Below are 17,945 nucleotides of genomic sequence, written 5' to 3' on the forward strand. Positions count from 1 at the left end.
TCCACCCTCTGTCACCATGGCCCCTTCTAGCTCCTCTCCCACTCTCAGCTCCTGGGATGCTAGACTGTGAGGCCTGAAGGTGCTGCCCTTGGAGACTGGCCCCAGGGCACCTTTCCTGGGTACCTCCAGCACTCTTTAGGGGGACTCCTGGTCCCAAGTGAGAAATAGCCTTTTTTTTTTTTTCTAGACCACTAGCTAGGCTTGGGGGGAATGGGAGACCTGGCGGCCCCAGGCTCTATCGGACTCAGGGCGGAAGGGGAAGAAGGAAGATGACTAATTACATCATCCTCATTTTCTCCAGGCTGCGGACAAGTGTCCCTAACACTGTTTCCATCCCCACTGAGTGTAAGGATGGGGGTGGCAGGTAGTGAGAGTGAGTTGGGTAACTGGGCTGGAAGTGAAAGTGTGTGTGTGTGTGTGTGTGTGTGTGTGTGTGTGTGTGTGTGTATGTGTGTGTGTGTAGAGAGAGAGAGAGCGCGAGCGAGAACGAGAGAGCGCTCTTATGTTGGGTAGGTTGGGCTGTCAGTGGCTGCCCTGCGCCCCTGGAGCCCCAACCTCCAGACCCCCGGCGGGCGCGCTCAGCCGACAGCCCTGGAATGAGTGTGAAGATTTCACACTCGGCAAAAGTTTGTCAGGACCAGTCTTTAAAAAACACCCCCAGTTCCCTTTCCCACAGCGACCACCCGACAGCTCTGAGTTCCACCCTTAGATTCCTTTTCTCCACATGCCTTATTATTTTTTTGGAAGGGAGGGACATGTGGCTTCCCGAGGCTGGGCACTCGCGGCCGGCCAGGGAGCATGAGGTTTCCTGGAGGATGGTTGCTGCAGAGAGAAGCTGACTATGTTTCCCGTCCCTTCTCACCTGCCCAGGGAGATTCGAGGGGATGGCTGGAACCAATTCCCATGGTCCTCTCCCTCTAAGTTGTAACGACCCGCTCTATTCCGCGAATGCGGGTTCACCTCCACCGCCACTTTTCTTCCTCCCCACGCAGCGCGCGTCAGGTTGGAGTAAATGCTTCCAGCATTTTAGCTCCTGAGCAAAACGCAAACAAAACTTTCACAGCGCTTCTGAGAGTTTGGGGGGCGCACCCTGTGCTCCGGAGGGAGGACAGGACCCGCGAGAACACGCAAGTCCCGTGGTCAGGTGGACCCATGGCGCCTGAGCAGGCGTGTAGGGCGTCCACTGGGCGTTTGGGGAGCAGAGGAGACGCGTGTGTAAGGGGTGACAGGGGTCGCGGGTCGAGGTTCCGCTTAGCCGTCTAACTCTGCGTCTTTGGCCACAGCGGGGTGGGTCTGGCCCGGGCTCACTTTGAGAAGCAGCCGCCTTCCAATCTGCGGAAATCCAACTTCTTCCACTTCGTCCTGGCCCTCTACGACAGACAGGGCCAGCCGGTGGAGATCGAGAGGACAGCCTTTGTGGGGTTCGTGGAGAAGGAAAAAGTAAGTGGGCGCAGCGCCGCTGCCTGTCGCTCCTGGCCGGGGAGCAGGCCCAGGCGCTTCGGGAGGCGCGCTCCTCCGCCAGTGCAAAGCACCCACAACACACTCCTGCGCGGGGTCCCCTAAACCACTTTCCGCCCTGGGCGAACCCGGACTCCTAGTCCGTGAGGTTCTGCTCCAAAAAAGTTCGCGCGGAGCCCCCAGAATTGGAGAGAGGCGAGCCCGGCTTCGCACTCCAGAGCCAGGGGCACCCGGGAGGAACCCGTCCTCGTTTGCGCGACCGCTCCTGCCTCTGCTGGCCCAGGGGCAGGAGCCCCCAGGGGAAGGGGATCTCCTGTGAGCGCCTCATGGAATTTTCTGTTAGGGCAGAGGGAGCAGTAAGGGTCGGGTTGGGGGCGGGGGTCGGCAGAGGGATCACAGTTGGCCGCAATTTCTGTTGTTCGCGGGCCTGTCCGGCTCCTGCGCCGGAGGCCAGGATGGGGAAAGTTGCCTCGAAGTCCGTCCACTTGCTCACGCCGACCTCTCTCCTGCATCTCTTGTGTCTTTTCGTCCTGATGCAACCCAGGAAGCCAACAGCGAAAAGACCAATAACGGGATTCACTACCGGCTCCAGCTCCTCTACAGCAATGGTGAGGCTCCCGTCGGGTCAGCGCGGGCAAGCCGGGGCTGCGGGTGAGGGCAGGGGGAGCGGGGGAGCGCCAGGTGGATGAGAACCTCAGCAAAACTCAGTTGTCCACCATCCTCGGGGTAAACTTGCCTCACGTAAGTTTCGCCTGAGGCGATTTCACCCCAGGAGGCCCTGAGTGGCCCGCGGACGGCGGTGTTGGGCCTGCGCGTACCTGGGGCCAGGTGTGGCTTCCCCGCTCTCGTTAGGCCGCTTTTTTTCTTCCTCTTCTTAAGGCCGGTTCCCTCGGCTTCGACTCCAAGCCCAAAGTCCCTTGGGTTTAGGGGGCCACAGTGATCTTGGCCTTGATGGCTCCGAGAAAGCTCGCAGAGGGGCTCCCGCGGCGGGAAGGGAGGGTAGCCGGGTGGGTGCCCGCCCCATTCCCCTGTGCGGTGCTTGGGGGCTGGCTCACGAGTGCGCTAGGACTAGGCCAGAGGCCCTTTTCTGAACACTGGGTGAGGGGGGCTCCTGGCTATGCTTCTCCGGGACAGTTGGAGTTCCATCAGCTTTGGAGCCCATTCTTTGTTTTTTCGCTCAGATATCTCACTTAATTCTCCTTCGTTCCCCTGTTCCCTCCCCCGATCCCCCAGGGATAAGGACGGAGCAGGATTTCTACGTGCGCCTCATTGATTCCATGACAAAACAAGTAAGTTTCTTAATTTCGCGCCGCAGGGGTGATTCTAGGGCTGTGAAATTTGGAGGCTTCTAGAAGCGGGCTTACTCCATAGCGAGAGGGCTAGGGCTCGAACTCTCAACACCAGGGCCGACAGCGGACCGCGTTCTCGGTGCAGCCTTCCAGGAGCCCGCCGCGTGGGGAAGATGGCTCGACGGCTCCTTGGTAATAAGGAGAACTCAGATCTTGTGAATTAAGACTGCAGGGTGCTAAGTGGGGAGCGTATGGGCTGAACTTCCTTTGACCAGGCCAGTGAGACTCAGAAGGCGCCAAAGGTGCCCGGGGACCTTGGTGCAGAGTGGGCCGAACTTGTGAAACTCAAGCCACCTGGACCTCCCCGGGGAGGTGGAGGATAGAGATGGAGTAGGTGGGGGCAAAGGCAGCTTCCCCAGGAACGGTGAGATGGGCCTGAGAGGGCAGATGACCCACTTCGCAGATTTTTAAAAAGGAGGAGATGGTGTTGGTCGTGTTGGAAGAAGGCGCGACAATTGTTAGAGGATATTTTGCAAAAATCCTCCTGCTTTTGCCTCCAAGTTTGGCAAGAAGCCAGGCAGCATGAGTGAGCTTGTGGTCTTAAAGGTACACAGACGGCATTTTCCTAAGCTCCTCAACGAGTGAGAGTCAGGCAGTGTACATGCAGGTTGAATTCTGGTTTAAAAGATACAGTTATGAGCCCAGTCAGAAAAGAGGCCTGACGTTTTAATGAGGCACAGAAGCTTTTTTTTTTTTTTCTTTTAAATTTTAAGAAAAGTTTAGTTTCGGAATTAAGGAGCTGGTTAGGTAGTTGGGTGACTTAGTCACAGAAAAAAGAAGACAGCTTTATTGGGTGGGAGAAAGAAGTCAGAACAAAGAAAAAAGTTTCCCATTGTGTACCAACCACCAATTTAGTAAGAGAGTTAAAACTTATTTGCTTGATTGTGATTTAAAAACATTTCCTTTAAAATAAGGGAGGTGATCTTTCATAGATACTGGATTGGAATATTTCAAATTAGAGTATACATGCATATTTAAAATTCGGTTTTGGATAAGCCATGGCTTAAATATGTTGTACAAAATGCACATCAATAAGCTGTTGGGAGTTTTAAATCTGTCAGCAAGAATGAATTTAATAACAGTGAATTTTGATTATTACTCTCATATTTCATTGCGAATGAAGTAGAAAACATGAGGGTATGAAATGTATTTTTTAAAATAATAAATTTCTACTGAAATCTTTTTCAAGTATTTGCCTAAAATATTTGACTTTCTTGAACATCCATTTATTTCTTAGTTGATTGTTCAGAGTAAATCCATGTTTATACTTTTTTTTTTGTACTGGTTTTAATTATTACATAGGATAATTCCCTTTCATTTGGACACATTGTATTTTGTTAATTTTTTTTTCCTGCCAAGCATAAACACAAAAGCCTGATTTCAGCAACATTTTTTTTTTTAATGATATCAAAACAAAAATGTCTTAAGTAAAGTTTTGTTTTAAAAAAGTTGTCTTTGATACTCTGGATATCCCTTCCTGCCATTCTCATCAGAGGAAAGCAAAGATGGGAGGGGAGGGGGAAGTATGAACTCTAATACATATTCCATATGTATTTATTAGAATTTACTTTTTAAAAGATAAAAAAATCCCCCACAAACCAGTTTATAAGGCCTATCTGCTTGTGCAACATTGGCCACTTAAATATTACGTTATAGGCAGCACTATGAAAGGAACAGTTGTAAGAAGCACAAAATTAGGACATGTTTGAAGTGATTAACTTCTCTCAAAACTTTATTTTAGACCCCTAAAACAAAACGTGCCATGAACCTATTTTACGTACTCTCATATGGTGGGAGAATAATCTGGATTTTTGTGAAGCAATACATCAAATATCATTTTACTAACAAGGTTGTAGGGCTTAAGAAAAACTACAGTTTAAGGTATTCTTTGACCACTTGGTGTCATAAATTTTACCAGTGTGCGGAAGAGACTAGAGCAAGATGTAGCTTATTTTTAATAATAGGTGTGAGAAAGTCACTTGCCATAATATGACATCTTACCGGAAGTTAAAATTATATATGTATGCAGTTATATATTTTGGTGGAGAGTGACCTGAAAAAAAGCTTAAATAATTGTCTGAATTTAGCCTAAAAATATCAAGAAAGAGTGATTTTTTTTTTTTGAGGCATACCTGTTTGCTTTCATAATAATTGTCTAGTGCCTTCTGTGGAGCTTTCACTTTGAAAGGCAATCCCTGCCTATTATCCGGTTGCTTGTTCGTTGATTATGTGCTGTAGGAGTCTGGGAAGTAGGTTAACTTCTTGTGTACACTGTTAATACAATAGTCTTCAAAAAGCAGATCGGTTTGAAGAAGTATGACTTTCCTTAGCTGGGACATAATTGTTATGGTTTAGCTTTGATGAGTAAAACAGTGGATTCTCATTTAGCTTGAAATTATTCTCTGATAATTAACTACTAAGTCTGATTAAAATTTTCTTAAATTTTTGATTTTAGCTGAATATGCAGTGACCTCTTCAATCAGAAGTAAGGCTTGATACAAACTGACTGATTAAATGGTTACATTTCCCCCCTTGTGAAATTCTTCCAGATAGACTCAGGATTTTGATATTTAGAATGCAAACGAATAATTTCAGTGATGTGACAAGTTCTAATAACATCATAAATTTCGAAGGGAATACCTCGCCATAGTTCAAGTGTCTTCTCTTAGCTGCTTGTTTATGGTAACACTTTTCAGATCAGAGATGCAGCATTGTGTACGTGATATCGTGTCTTTGACTCTCAAGTTGGGGTTTAAAGCTCAAGGGGAACCTTTGGCATGCAATCCCAAACTAGCTGTACACTCTATATTTTCATAGAATTTTCCTGATGTTGGGTGGAATTAGAAGCATTGAGATCAAACAGAAATGTACTCAATCAACCAAGATGTATTGGTATGACACAGTATTTCACACCTTTTCAAAGTGTCTCATTATACTATTTTGAGTAATGACTCTTAATTTTGGACTCTACCAGGAAAGATAACTTACTATGAATAATGAATGTATAAGAATCTGAGCCCCCTTAACCCTATGCCTTTCTTATAAAATGCAAAAGAAATATTATTTAAAAAATTCATCCACCAACTAGGAAATAAGAAGCTTGCTTTTGGGAAGGGTTTTTCAAAACCAAGTTTAGTTGGACTAAAAATAGATTGTTTTTGTGTCATTGCTGTTTTTGGTATTCCATTAGTGAACATGCAAAAAGGCCTGTAGGATCCAGAAGTTTATGGCTGTTGCATCCAGAAACGGTATCTACTGCAGAAGCTCAGATGAACCCTGTGGGAGAGGTCTGAGGTTTAATGTGCCTCATTTCAGGTTTTCATGTAGTATCTGAAATATGGTTTTGTTCTGTGATTGCTTCACTGAGTTATTTATCTTTAAATAGTTACATTAAAAAAAGCCTTTAACTTATCTTCCCTCCTAACATCTTGCTTTAAAGAAAGTGACATTTTTATAATTCAAAAAAAGAGTACCAAATTCCATAAAGTTATCAAAAACAAAACATTCCCCACCCCCAAACAAAGGCTTTTTTTTTTCCTTTTTTTTTTGAAAGGGGAAAATCCTACCCGCCTAATCCTTGTATGTGTGAATTTGAAGAAAGGTGATGTGGTGGCAGGGCTAAAATCCCAGCCCAGGGGAGGTGCAAGGCACGATCATCAGCAGTGTTGTCATATTTCTCTTCCCAGCTAATCTTTATATATTTGTTGTGATGTTCCTGGTACTTTAAGTTATTGATGCAAGTGCATTTTTTCCTATTGATTGTTTCATTATATCCTGCCACAGCTATGTAGATTTGATTAACGACCCTTTCAGTTCATGGTTCTTCATTGGTAGATAAACACATTTTTAGTATATCAATAAGTTCCAAAGGAATTCACTGGGTTAGCAGAGAGGTTCTTTCATATATTTGGGGAAACAAACAAACAGAAAAGGACAAGGCAAGATTATAGTCAAGAGCCATATTTCAGCAGCTTTCTGTCTCCTTTGGTAACATGTCAAAAATGCAGGTGATTTAAATTTCCTTGCACATAGCAGAATGAAGAAGTTTGGAATTTTTATGCATGATCAGGACCTGTGTTTGGGAAAATGTAAACTCATCACAGTGGAAAATGTGTTGTTTGGAGTCTGGGGGTGAAAACAAAGCTGATGGTTTTGGAGAGATTGCCGGAGCCAGATGGCCTAGTACTTCCCCAGTCTGGCGGTCCAACTGCTCCCTCCTGGATAATATACAGCCATTTGTTCGGGGATATTTACGCTAGAGCTGTTTCCATGTGAATGTTTGAACAGCATTAAAAACGAACATATTAGTAGTGATGCATTTATCGAAATTGTGTGATTACACCGATAGACTGTTCTTGTGTCTTCACTTATATTGCTGAGAGGCATGAAGGAGTGTGTGGATGTTGGTGAATTGTTTATGTAGTTGTCGAGCAAGAGTGATTTGGTCTTAGTAATTAGAATATGTAAGCATTTGGAATCCAACTAATGGAAATAATGGTAGAACCTACTTGGAATGTCTATTGTGAAAATTATATGAACTCATACATATAAAGTACTTAGAATACTGACAGGCATACATTAATGCTTAATAAATTAGCTGCTTTTATTATATTATTATTATTATTATTATTATTATTATTATTATAATATTATCCCATTGAGTTGACAAAGCCAGTTGTATCTACTAATATAGATGCAAATATAGTTACCATATGAGTGAAATATCTTTTATTACCGCTAGAAAAGAAATATAATATGGGGTTGTTAGAATGATTCAGTTTTTATCTTGGAGTTTGAATAATATAAGGGATTTTATTTCTTTGAGACATAAGAGGTGCATTCTAAAGCTGACTGCTCTTGGTACACATTCTCTTTTTATTCAGGGCTGTGATGTAACTGAACGGTATACTGAATATGATATCATTTCTTTGCAACTTTCCTAACTCAGTTCTGAAAACGGCCTGCTTAGCTGCTGAGCTGAAATTACATCTTTGTAATTTGTTCACCAGTAGCCAAGCTGCTAATTGAAGTGAAATAATTTTTTATTTTATCCCACTATCACTGTTGGATTGCTGTTTGACACAATTGTTTATGAAATGTCAGATTTGTAGTGTTTTCTTTGGCGCAAGTTAATTTTTAACTAGGGCTCCTTCACCTAGAAATTTCTAGGACCACATTAGCTAGCACATTTTTATTTTTTGTTTATTTTTATTTTTTATGATGAGCAGTGGAACTTACTGGTTGGATGTAAAGATTAATATCACAGTGTGTTGATATTGTAGGTGTTCATATTATTTTTTGATTAGTTTCAGTTCTTGTTAATTTGCTACCAAAGGCTCGTTGACAGGGTACTTAGAGGACACTTCGCTTCTGGTTGAAGGAGGTGCTTTGTACATTCATGAGCTTTTTCTTTAAGGTGACAGATTAGGTTTGGCCTTTTATTTAGTACATGGATAAAAGAGTAACATATTTCCAAGGATACTCTTTTGGTTTAAATGGAAAATTAGGAATTTTTGTTAGTTATGGATAACCTACCTACCTTTCTTTCTCTCTTCTTTTTTTGTCTTTCTAAAGTAATGATGACAAGTCTCCTATTGTTTGGTTGTAAACAAACATAAAATAATGAAAACATTCTGTTTCTAAAATCCTTTTGGATTTTAAGGAACCGAAGTCAAAATATTCTCACCTTCTTTATTTTGGCATGGAACACGAAGAGTTAAAACTATTAGAAAAGTAAACAGAGAAAGCCATGCTTAATTCTCTGTATTTCCTTTGGCATCCTATTGAAGTGTGATCCTAGTTTACGTTCACCGTGTATTTTTCATTTTACTCTGTGGTCTTTATCCACAGTAAGTTTCAATGAACTTTTAAAACCTAGTGATGTTTTAGAAAAGCAAGTATGAATCACGTTTCACAAACTGTGGCAACCAGAGCAGATTTCCACTATTGATTGATTTATTTCTTTTCAAAAATGTTTTAGATTAATTTATAAAAGGACATTTGAAATTGATGGCATTTTATCCTATCACAATAATCCTTCTGGTACTGTTGAATAAGGATATGAAAGTTTAACAATTCTTATTTTTTCTTTCTTTTGTGTTAATTATAAAACGTTATTCTGGGAAAAAACCCTCAATCTGAAGGCAAATAGAGTATTAAAAATAATTTCATATTTTATTTCCACTTAACAGAGGAGGATATTAAGAAAAGGAAATCTAGTATATTGGAAAAATAAATCTGCTCCAAATATGTCAAGATTTGACAACTTATCAATTTCACCAGGTTTTTAAAGTTGAGATGAAGTTAGTGTTTATTTTTTTTACTTTTCTTCCTGAACACTTAAGCATTCCTGCCACCTTAAAGCATTTATTTGCCATTGGCAGGATTAATGTAAACATTGTTTTCTTCTTGATATTGTATTTTTTGTTTCTTAGGTTAAAACATCAACTTGCTTTGCCATCAATTCACTTATTTAAATAATATATTTTCTATGCATTCTCTCCCCAACCACCCATCTCTGTAACAGGCCTCTCATCCTTACTCCTGATAAACACATTGATTTATTTAAACCACTGTTGTCTTTGTCGCTCTCACAGCAGACTACCTTCCTCACAGGGAGCAGACACATGATTTACTATGGAGGATGAAAATAAGCCTTCTTCTTGGTGTTCCATTGTTTGGGCCCTAAACCAGCTGTCTATTAAAATGGTTTCACTTAAAATAGTCCATGCTGTTTATATGCTTCTGTGATTTCCCAGCTGATCCAGCCTCAATGAGCATTACTCACACGCCACAGGGGCACATATTTAAATTAGGAAAAAAAGCAGAAACTTCTCTGTAAGTTGGTGTTAGAGGATCCTTTTCTTTTTAGGCTTAAAGTCCGGGTTTGCTGAGTTGTGAACCACTCCTGATATGAGCACTAAATGTGGATAGTGCAGAGTCTATGTGTGGCTGTCAGTTGTGTGTATAAGCTGGAGGGAGAACTCAGAGGCATTTTTAAAAAGTCAGTTTTATTGTTGACATTCTGCATTAGATGTTCAACAAAATGAATTTATCATAGTTCCCTGTACTGGATCTCATCAGACTGTTGATTTCTTGGCCTGTATCTTTTATATGATATTGTGTGTGTGTGTGTGTGTGTTTTAACAAGCCTTTTGGGTAACAAAAACTGCTTTGGGCAAGGTTGGAGATGAATCTGCCTGTGATGGAGTTCCAGTTCATAGTTAGCCCTGTCACACTGAGGTTCCAGTTTACTGTATTCACAGGAATTTAGTTCCACTCCATAGGACAGTGAGAAGACTCCAGTTTCACTTGCTTTTATTTCAGAAGTCACAAAAGTAGCAAGCGCTTCTTTCTCTGTATTGAGGTGTTGAAAAATATTGTTCTATTGAGGCCCCACTGAAAAGCGACAGCACAAACTTTGTGCTTTCATTCCTCCCTAGAGTTCCCAACTAATTTTGAACAAATCCAAACTCATGCTTTCATTTTCCTATGTTCATGTAGAGAAAGATTCTCCATTTTGCCTCTGTTGCCAGAAGCAAAGGGGTAGTTTGGCATTTAGTAGGGAGATGTATTACAGAGGCCCTGGGCCTTTAGTGAGTGATGTTCAGTCACCAGAGATAAAAACATGGGGTTCCTGGGAGTCCATGGGCCATCCACGATTTGGGGCAGTCACGTGCACTTCTGCATTGCACCGTATCTTTAATTAAATATCATTGCAGGCCCACTGATTTCAATGGAACCAGAGCCTCAGTAAAAATAATGTATATCATCTAGAAATAATCAAAATGAGAAAGTCTGATGTAACTCATACTCCCTTGTCCCAAAAAGAACCAAACTTTTTTTCTCAGGAGGGAAAACCCCACCAATACCTGTGAATTTATTTATCAAGTTACTTGTAATAGTTTAGCATGACAAAAAACTAAAGTTGAAACAGAGGTTATCTGGGGTATTAAGAGAGCATATAAAATTGTGGTGATAATAGGATTTTACAGAAATGAGCGATTAGAATTTTTTTAGCAGCATGTACGAGATCTAATCAGTTATTTACAATGTTTCTTTGATTTCTCAGCAGCGATAGCAGTAAATAAAGTAGGCAGATATGATTTTTGGTTTTCAAATGTTTTTGATTTACTTAATGCATTTTCTTAAGTAAAACAACTTCTGGGGTGTTTGAAAAGGTCTTATAAGAATACAAGAAAGAATCAAGGCATGACATAATGAGAGGATGAAAATTTGAGGGATAATGTAATATTAACATAGTCTAGATTACCTCCCCAGAAGATAGTTATGAATTACATAAGGTGAAGTAGTAACTTGACAGTGCAGAAATCTGGCCGATGATCTCTGGTGGATGGCAGGCATCACCTTAACCAAATGGTCAGAGTTTATTGCCAATAGTGACACTAGTTGACAGTGCGATTTGATGCACCGAGAACTCAGGGCCCCATCTGTGGCTTTCTGGCCCTGAATTGTATAACTTTACGTCTGAGGACACATAAGACAAACGCAAACTGAGGATGTTCTATAAAAGAACTGGCCTGTATTTTTCAACAATGTCAATGTCATGAAATGCAAAGACTCAGGAATGTTCCGTGTCGAAGAAGACGTGACAACTGACTGCAATGTCATTGGTTTTTTGGTTCTTTTTTTTGGACTTCATTGGGTAATAGGTGAATCTCAATATGGTCTGTAGATTAAATTATTGTATTATATCAATGTTAATTTTTTTTGATTCAGATAATCGTACTGTGCTTATGTAAGAATATTCCTTGTTTTAAGGAAATACATGCTGAAGTATTTAGGATATGTCTGTGATTTATTAATAAATGGTTCAGGAAAAATAGAAAAGAATAAAGAAAATTTAATAAAATACAAACATTTGGGGAGTCTGGGTAAAGAGTATCTTGGGGAATTTTTATATATTCTTGCAACTTTTCTGTAAGTCTAAAATTATGTCAAAGGAAAACCTTAAAAGATTACAGAGTTATGATAGGCTAAGCATAAAAAATGATTTAGGTGGGCCAATGGTAGGGAAATGTTTCCTTTTTATGAAGGTACTTTTTGTCATTTTAAAATTTGTTGCAATTTTTGTTTTGTAATGGAGTTAGATATCTTAACCAGAGCCTGCTTGGAAGGTCTACACACACTGTGTCTTAAGCTTTACTCATCATTTTAAAGGTTCTAAAAGTCCCAGATTCATAAACAAAGCACATTAAAGCCAACTACAAGTTAGTTACTATAGCATCTGTATGTACTAAATAAGGATAGTCTCTGGTTAATTTAGGTAGTTTTATCACCAAGCAGTTGAGGGTTATGTGAATGTGTGAAAGTAATTTATTAACAATTTGTAGCTGTTTTATATTAGTATTATGCAGCGATACAGTGTTAAGTTCGTTAAAATATATCCCAATGCAGAGCACTTCTTTACCAATGGCTGCGAGTTTTTCTTCAGCCAGGTATTAGTATTTAGATCTCCCAGAAAGCTGAGGTCTCAAGGAAACTTCCCAGTGATCATAAGCAAAACATTTGTATGCACATTACTAGAAACAGACAAAAACATCTTGGCTGGTGAGGTGGCCTGGGACTTTAGATTTTGAGAGTCAGATGTAATTTTTAGTTTAGGGAGATAACTATGGCGCGAGCCTACGCAACTGCCGGTAAGCATTACTGTTTGGGTGGGTATACACCCAGGAAAGCTCATTTTCAGCCTGTTGAGGGGAAGAAGGTGTTTCCCCGATTTATGAATCATTGTAAAGAAGACAGTTAGTGAATGGACTCATTAACCATACCTCCACCTGTTCTCTACTACTCACCTGTAGAACACTACATGTTGGGGCTGTAAGTAGTAAAATGAGGTGGCAGATACATACAGATCCATGTACTTTTCTATATTTTAAATCAATAAGATCTCAATCTGCGAAACCTGCTGGGTTTTCCCTTTCTCTTTGATTAGATTTATTTTTATTCTGAATTGAGAGGAGAATTGTGGTTGTCTTGACAACAGACGCCCATCTCACACATGGATGTGAAGATGTGTCATAATAAGGTGGTTGACAGGCCAGAAAGGAGCATATCCCCTTCCACTCCATTTGGGCTGATCCTTAACAATGTATCTTAAACAATTAGCCCAATGAGGTCTTCGGCTGCTGAAGGCTAATTGGCCCGCAGCAGTTATGAAGTGGTCAAGAACTCAGTTGTGATTGTTCTCTGCTACTTGGTTCCATTCTTAGCTCAAACCGTGCCTTTGTTTACAGGCCATAGTGTATGAAGGCCAAGACAAGAACCCAGAAATGTGCCGAGTCTTGCTCACACACGAGATCATGTGCAGGTAAGAACTACCTTGTACTCTCCCTTTAATTAGCAAAGAGAAGATGAATTTGTATCTCAAATCTAGGTGAACTCAGGTCTATTTTGGGGTACACATTTATCTTGCAATCTAAAAAGAGCTGTTAGACGTGAGTGTTTGGTACTAAATTGTCAGGCAGCAGAGTGGTTCTCAATTATTTATTAGATTTCATCCTGTAAGACATACATTTCCATTTTGATATCACACTGTTAATGGGCACAAAGCAGTGCCTTCTCCTTCTTCCTTTCAATCGAATAAAATACAATATAACCCTTTTAGTGTTAATATATGCGCTCAACTGCATTGCTAGTAAAATGAGGAAGAGTTCTATTGATGTCAGCAGAAGCCTCTGTTCGGATAAGACTTGAAAGTTATAGTTCCCCTTTTTAATTCTCCCACTTAAAAATATGATCATCCATACAGAAGCATCATTCCTTCTTAAACTGAGTGTGGGTTTTCTTTCCCTCTTGACTCTGATCTCTTAATCTTAGTTACCCTGTACATAACTATGACAATGTAGCTAATATTTCTCAGGGGTAGTGAGCTTTTGGAAGGACAGCAGAGATGAATCTCTGAAAGGTAGAAGAATTCATGACATCTGCAAATGAGTGTCTTTATTTTTGCCTGATGTCAAGCTGAAGCTACATTTGAAAATAGGCAAGTATACCAAATTCACTTCCACAGCCTTGGCCGGTCCTCTCCATGTGAGAGAGCAGGCCAGAGAACAACCTTTTAACTTGCAGTTTAGGATTCTTATTCTTCATAAAATAACACTGGCACTTTGCTCTCGATATATTCTGAGTAATTGGATAAAGCATGAAGATGCCACTATGCATCAGAGAAAGGCTACTAATTGCTTTGTTAGCCATGCAGGCTCTCCCTGGCTCAAAGCATGCTTGGCTCCTGACTGTTACAGACCAATCCGGTTAGGGCTTCAGCTGCCACTTCAGCATGGGTGGGCTCTATCTGCTGCTCAAGGACTTGTGGGGAAATCAGTCTTAAAACCCTACAGGTGGAAATAAAATAGAAAGGGTTTAATATGTCTCCATTGCAAAATCCCAAGTATTAACTTCTTTTTTATCTATAATTATTTATCTAAAAATTTCCTTTTTCTTTTTAAAAAGTACTTTTAATATATTATCCTAAAATATATAGGCATTTCACAAATTTCTGCCTCAATGATTTGTAAAACTTGTCAATTATTCCAAGAAACAGGTTGCTTTTCTCTAACTTTAAAGCAGTAGCAGAACCCAAAAATATAGTCATGAATTTCTTAGAAGGTACTATTAGGCAAAAATTAGTGCTATACTGTATACAGCAATTGTACGATTAAAGCTGAGTTGCACTTTTCAGAATTAAATTAGTGAAATCATTTTCAAAAGCATTAAAAAATGACCTCCTTTGTATTACTCTTTTCCAGACTGTATCTCTATTTTAGCTCCCCACAATTAGCATGTCATTAGAATGAATTTTCAATGTTCTGTTACATGTGATTCTAGCAAAATAGGAGACAGACAGGAAGATAGATCTCAACCAATAGGCCAACTAATAACTATATATCATAGATTTGCATCTCTTATCTGTACATTTTTGGACTATGCTAGAAATAATTCTATTCTTGAAATACTTAAAGATATATTAGGCCTTTCACACGCAGGCCTACCCTCTATTAATGCAGTTTATATTTTTCTTGTTCTTAAAATTCATTGGTCCAAAGTACTTTATTATGCTGGTTGGTGTGCTTTACTGCTGATGTTCTTTCTATTTTTCAGAAACATAAAAATAGCAAAAATAAAATTTTCAAGCCACTGAAGGCAAATGATGATGTTTGTACTGCATGGCTGAGAGGGAAAAGCCATATTCAAAATGTCACCCTGTTAATGTTACAGATTACGGGTTTTCCTGGCTGCCTGTAGATGTGTAAGGGGTACTGTTTGTTTACCAGGCCACCATGACCCTATTACACAAACCTGTCATCTATTGTGTGGCTAACAGTCTTTTAAATTGCAAATCTGATGCTCTTTAGGGGGCTTTAGGAAAAAAAATCTCACTTTCCACACCATCCTATTTCTCTTGATTTCTTGCCTGTTGTAAGTGGAAGTTGGGATGTGCTGAATTTGCACCAGGGGTGCAAATGCAGGCTCAATTATAAGCATAAAATTAGAGTCTGTTCACCATTAATCAGCCTGGCTAATTGCTATGCACCACCATTAGCCATATGGTGTGAAAGACAGCTTGCTCTCCCCAAGATGAAATTTCTTCATTGCAGACATGAAATAGTGAGGACCCTGGATTTTAAAATAGCATGTTTTAGATATTTAATTTCTAAACAACTTTCTGCAGCGCTTTCTATCAAGGCTAACGGCACAATAAAACTTTGCGTTTATGTCACAAAAGCTGTATATTTATAGTACGTTGGAGCAATGGTAAAAAAGACAGAGAATTTACATCAACAGGAAAGGGCTTGAGATGATTCTGTTTTGTTGCAGGGGAAGGAAAAAGAAAAAGGAAAAAAGAGAGAGAGAGAAAGAAAAACACCAGGAAGCTGTGTCTCAGGTGGTTGCAAATTTAAGAAATCCATTTTGTTCTTTTATAAGGATAACCCCATGTCAGGAGCTGGCTAAAGGACTTGCCGCCATTACATTATAATTATTGCCATCTTTGAGACAAAACCTCTTTGACTTGATGGCATAGAGCTCTTTCTGTGGAATTCTGAGAGAATTTCTGCATTTTCCGTAACTCGGAATCTGTCATTACGTTTTGCTAATACCTGGTGGTTACGTTCTTAAAATAATATGGCCCCGTGAAGGATTTTTTTTTTTTAAAAGCTGGAGTCCATAAGGGATTTGATTATAAGTGTGTCTCAACGTCCTGTGTTTAGATGTGAATGAAAAATAGGAACTATGCTTCATAGGTGAACCTGTTTCCCAACCTCCCAGGCTGGCTGAAGCAGATTTTCTCTCTTTCCAGTGCACGAGACAGTTTCAGGGCTTGGGAATTCTGTTTAGGAGAGCACTTTCCCCCATTATCAGTGCCTGGCTATTTGTGGGGTTATGAGTTAGTTCTCAAAGTTAGCCTCTCCCTTGATCTGGTCTCTTCTTCCTTTCTCTTTGCTGGCTTATTCTGATTTTGCCTTCAGATTGTCACGTCAGCATGGTTTCTTCAGAAAGCATCCCTGGCCCTTGTCCTGAGTTATGTCTTCTTGCTAGGCATTCTGATTATATCCTGTGCTTTTCTCCATAGCACTCAGCACATCAAACCGTGTGTCCCCAGCCTGTCTTCCTTGCTGGACTAAGAGCTCTTCGAAGGCAGAGAAGTTACTCAGTTTTCCTCTGTGCCTTGGTTGTCCCGTGTGTGAAATGGAGGGAAAATATTACTTATCTCATAGGTGGTTATTATGATTATGTGCTATAATCCCCATAAATGCTTATCATGGTGCCTGACACATAGTAAGTACTGAGTGTCTGTTATTATTAATAGTAGTAGCAGTGGCAGCATTATCCACAGTGTCTACCTAGGGACCTGGCTCACAGTTGCTCAGAGTAAGACATTGATAAGAGAACATTGAAAGGAAGCAAAGTGTCTACTAAAGCATTAATATACTTTGTTCATTCTAGGTGTCACGGTAAGGATGTTTTCATTCATTCTTTTAGCACCTACTGTGTGGGAAGCACTAAATGCAGAGCCAAAAAAGACTGGGTTCTGCAGCAGGAGAGTTTACAGAGCAGCTTGGGAGATGAAACCTGTAGGCAGATAGCTAGACTGTGCTGTAGAAAGGGTTGACCGTGATGTGATGAGAGGTGAAGCAGAGGATTGTGGCTATTCAGAAAAGGGGGACATACCTGTAGGGTGATAGTAGCTGCAGAAATGGGGAGGAGGGCGAGATAGGACAGGGATTTTAGAGGGTGCATGAAGAAGTGGCCCATTCGTTGGTGGTCCAGGCAAGATTTCTCTGTAGAGAGGTCTACAGGCGGGTGATCTATGGCTTGCAACTGGAAAGAGAGTCAGGGTGAAAAATAACCAGCTTCGGAGGTTTCTTCCCAAAAGTGAGAGCTGAAGCTGTGGTCTCACATGGGATTGATAAGAGTCTAGAAGGAGAAAGGTCCTCGGATACATTCTTGGGGGATAATCAAATTTGCAAGAAGGGAAGAGGGTATGTTTGAGAATTAGGGAAAAGACCCCTGTGTACACAGGGCACAGAAATAAAAGGAGAGTGTTTTAGAGATGGGGAGCCATCTGTACAATAAGTGCTGGAGAGATGCTGGGGAGAAAAGCACCAGCAAGTCACTCTTGAACAAAGCTACTTTTTATGGAGTTGAAGTGGCAAGAAGTGATGGAGACTTGGCAAGGGGAAAGTTGTACAGTGAAGAAACTAACTCAAGAACAAAGAAGGAGCAAGCCTTTTTTTTTTTTTTTTAAGAGAATGGGAAAACTTGACAATGTGTCTAAACTGAGGGAAAGAATAAACTTATTCTTACAACTATTACTCAGACTATTCAGCTAATTCCCGCAGCTCATCCTCTAGCCCCATTTGGCTAAATAGGTAAGATATTTTGTTTTTTATTGTAAAGCTTTGAGATGTTTATTTTGTTAAAAAATTTTTTTTTAAGCTTTGGGATTTATATAATGTTCTTAACCAGTTGAGAGAGCCTCTACTTATAGGAAGAAGTCCTATGTCTCTAAAATGAGGACCTGCACGACTAGGAAACATCTAGCTGTTTCTTGCCCTGATTTATGGAGCTGTGTGTCAGCTCACTGGTGATACGCCACCTGTGTTAGGCTGCTAAGGA

The 17,945-nt window shown here is 40.6% G+C and overlaps 1 protein-coding gene across 1 annotated transcript in view; it reads left to right on the top strand.

The window, feature by feature from the left end:
* The first annotated feature begins 1,281 nt into the window (after positions 1-1,281).
* EBF1 (early B cell factor 1) overlaps positions 1,282-17,945 on the top strand; it is a 368,250-nt gene continuing 351,586 nt past the window's right edge. Inside the window, exons 1-4 of the mRNA XM_023528620.1 lie at positions 1,282-1,440; positions 2,003-2,066; positions 2,692-2,747; positions 13,064-13,137. Coding sequence (XP_023384388.1) covers positions 2,736-2,747; positions 13,064-13,137 — 86 coding nt within the window. The 5' untranslated portion in view covers positions 1,282-1,440; positions 2,003-2,066; positions 2,692-2,735. The remainder of the gene's footprint in view (positions 1,441-2,002; positions 2,067-2,691; positions 2,748-13,063; positions 13,138-17,945) is intronic.

This window comes from Pteropus vampyrus, unplaced genomic scaffold (genome assembly GCF_000151845.1).
Source record: "Pteropus vampyrus isolate Shadow unplaced genomic scaffold, Pvam_2.0 Scaffold30, whole genome shotgun sequence".
In the NCBI taxonomy this organism is placed as follows: Eukaryota; Metazoa; Chordata; class Mammalia; order Chiroptera; family Pteropodidae; genus Pteropus; species Pteropus vampyrus.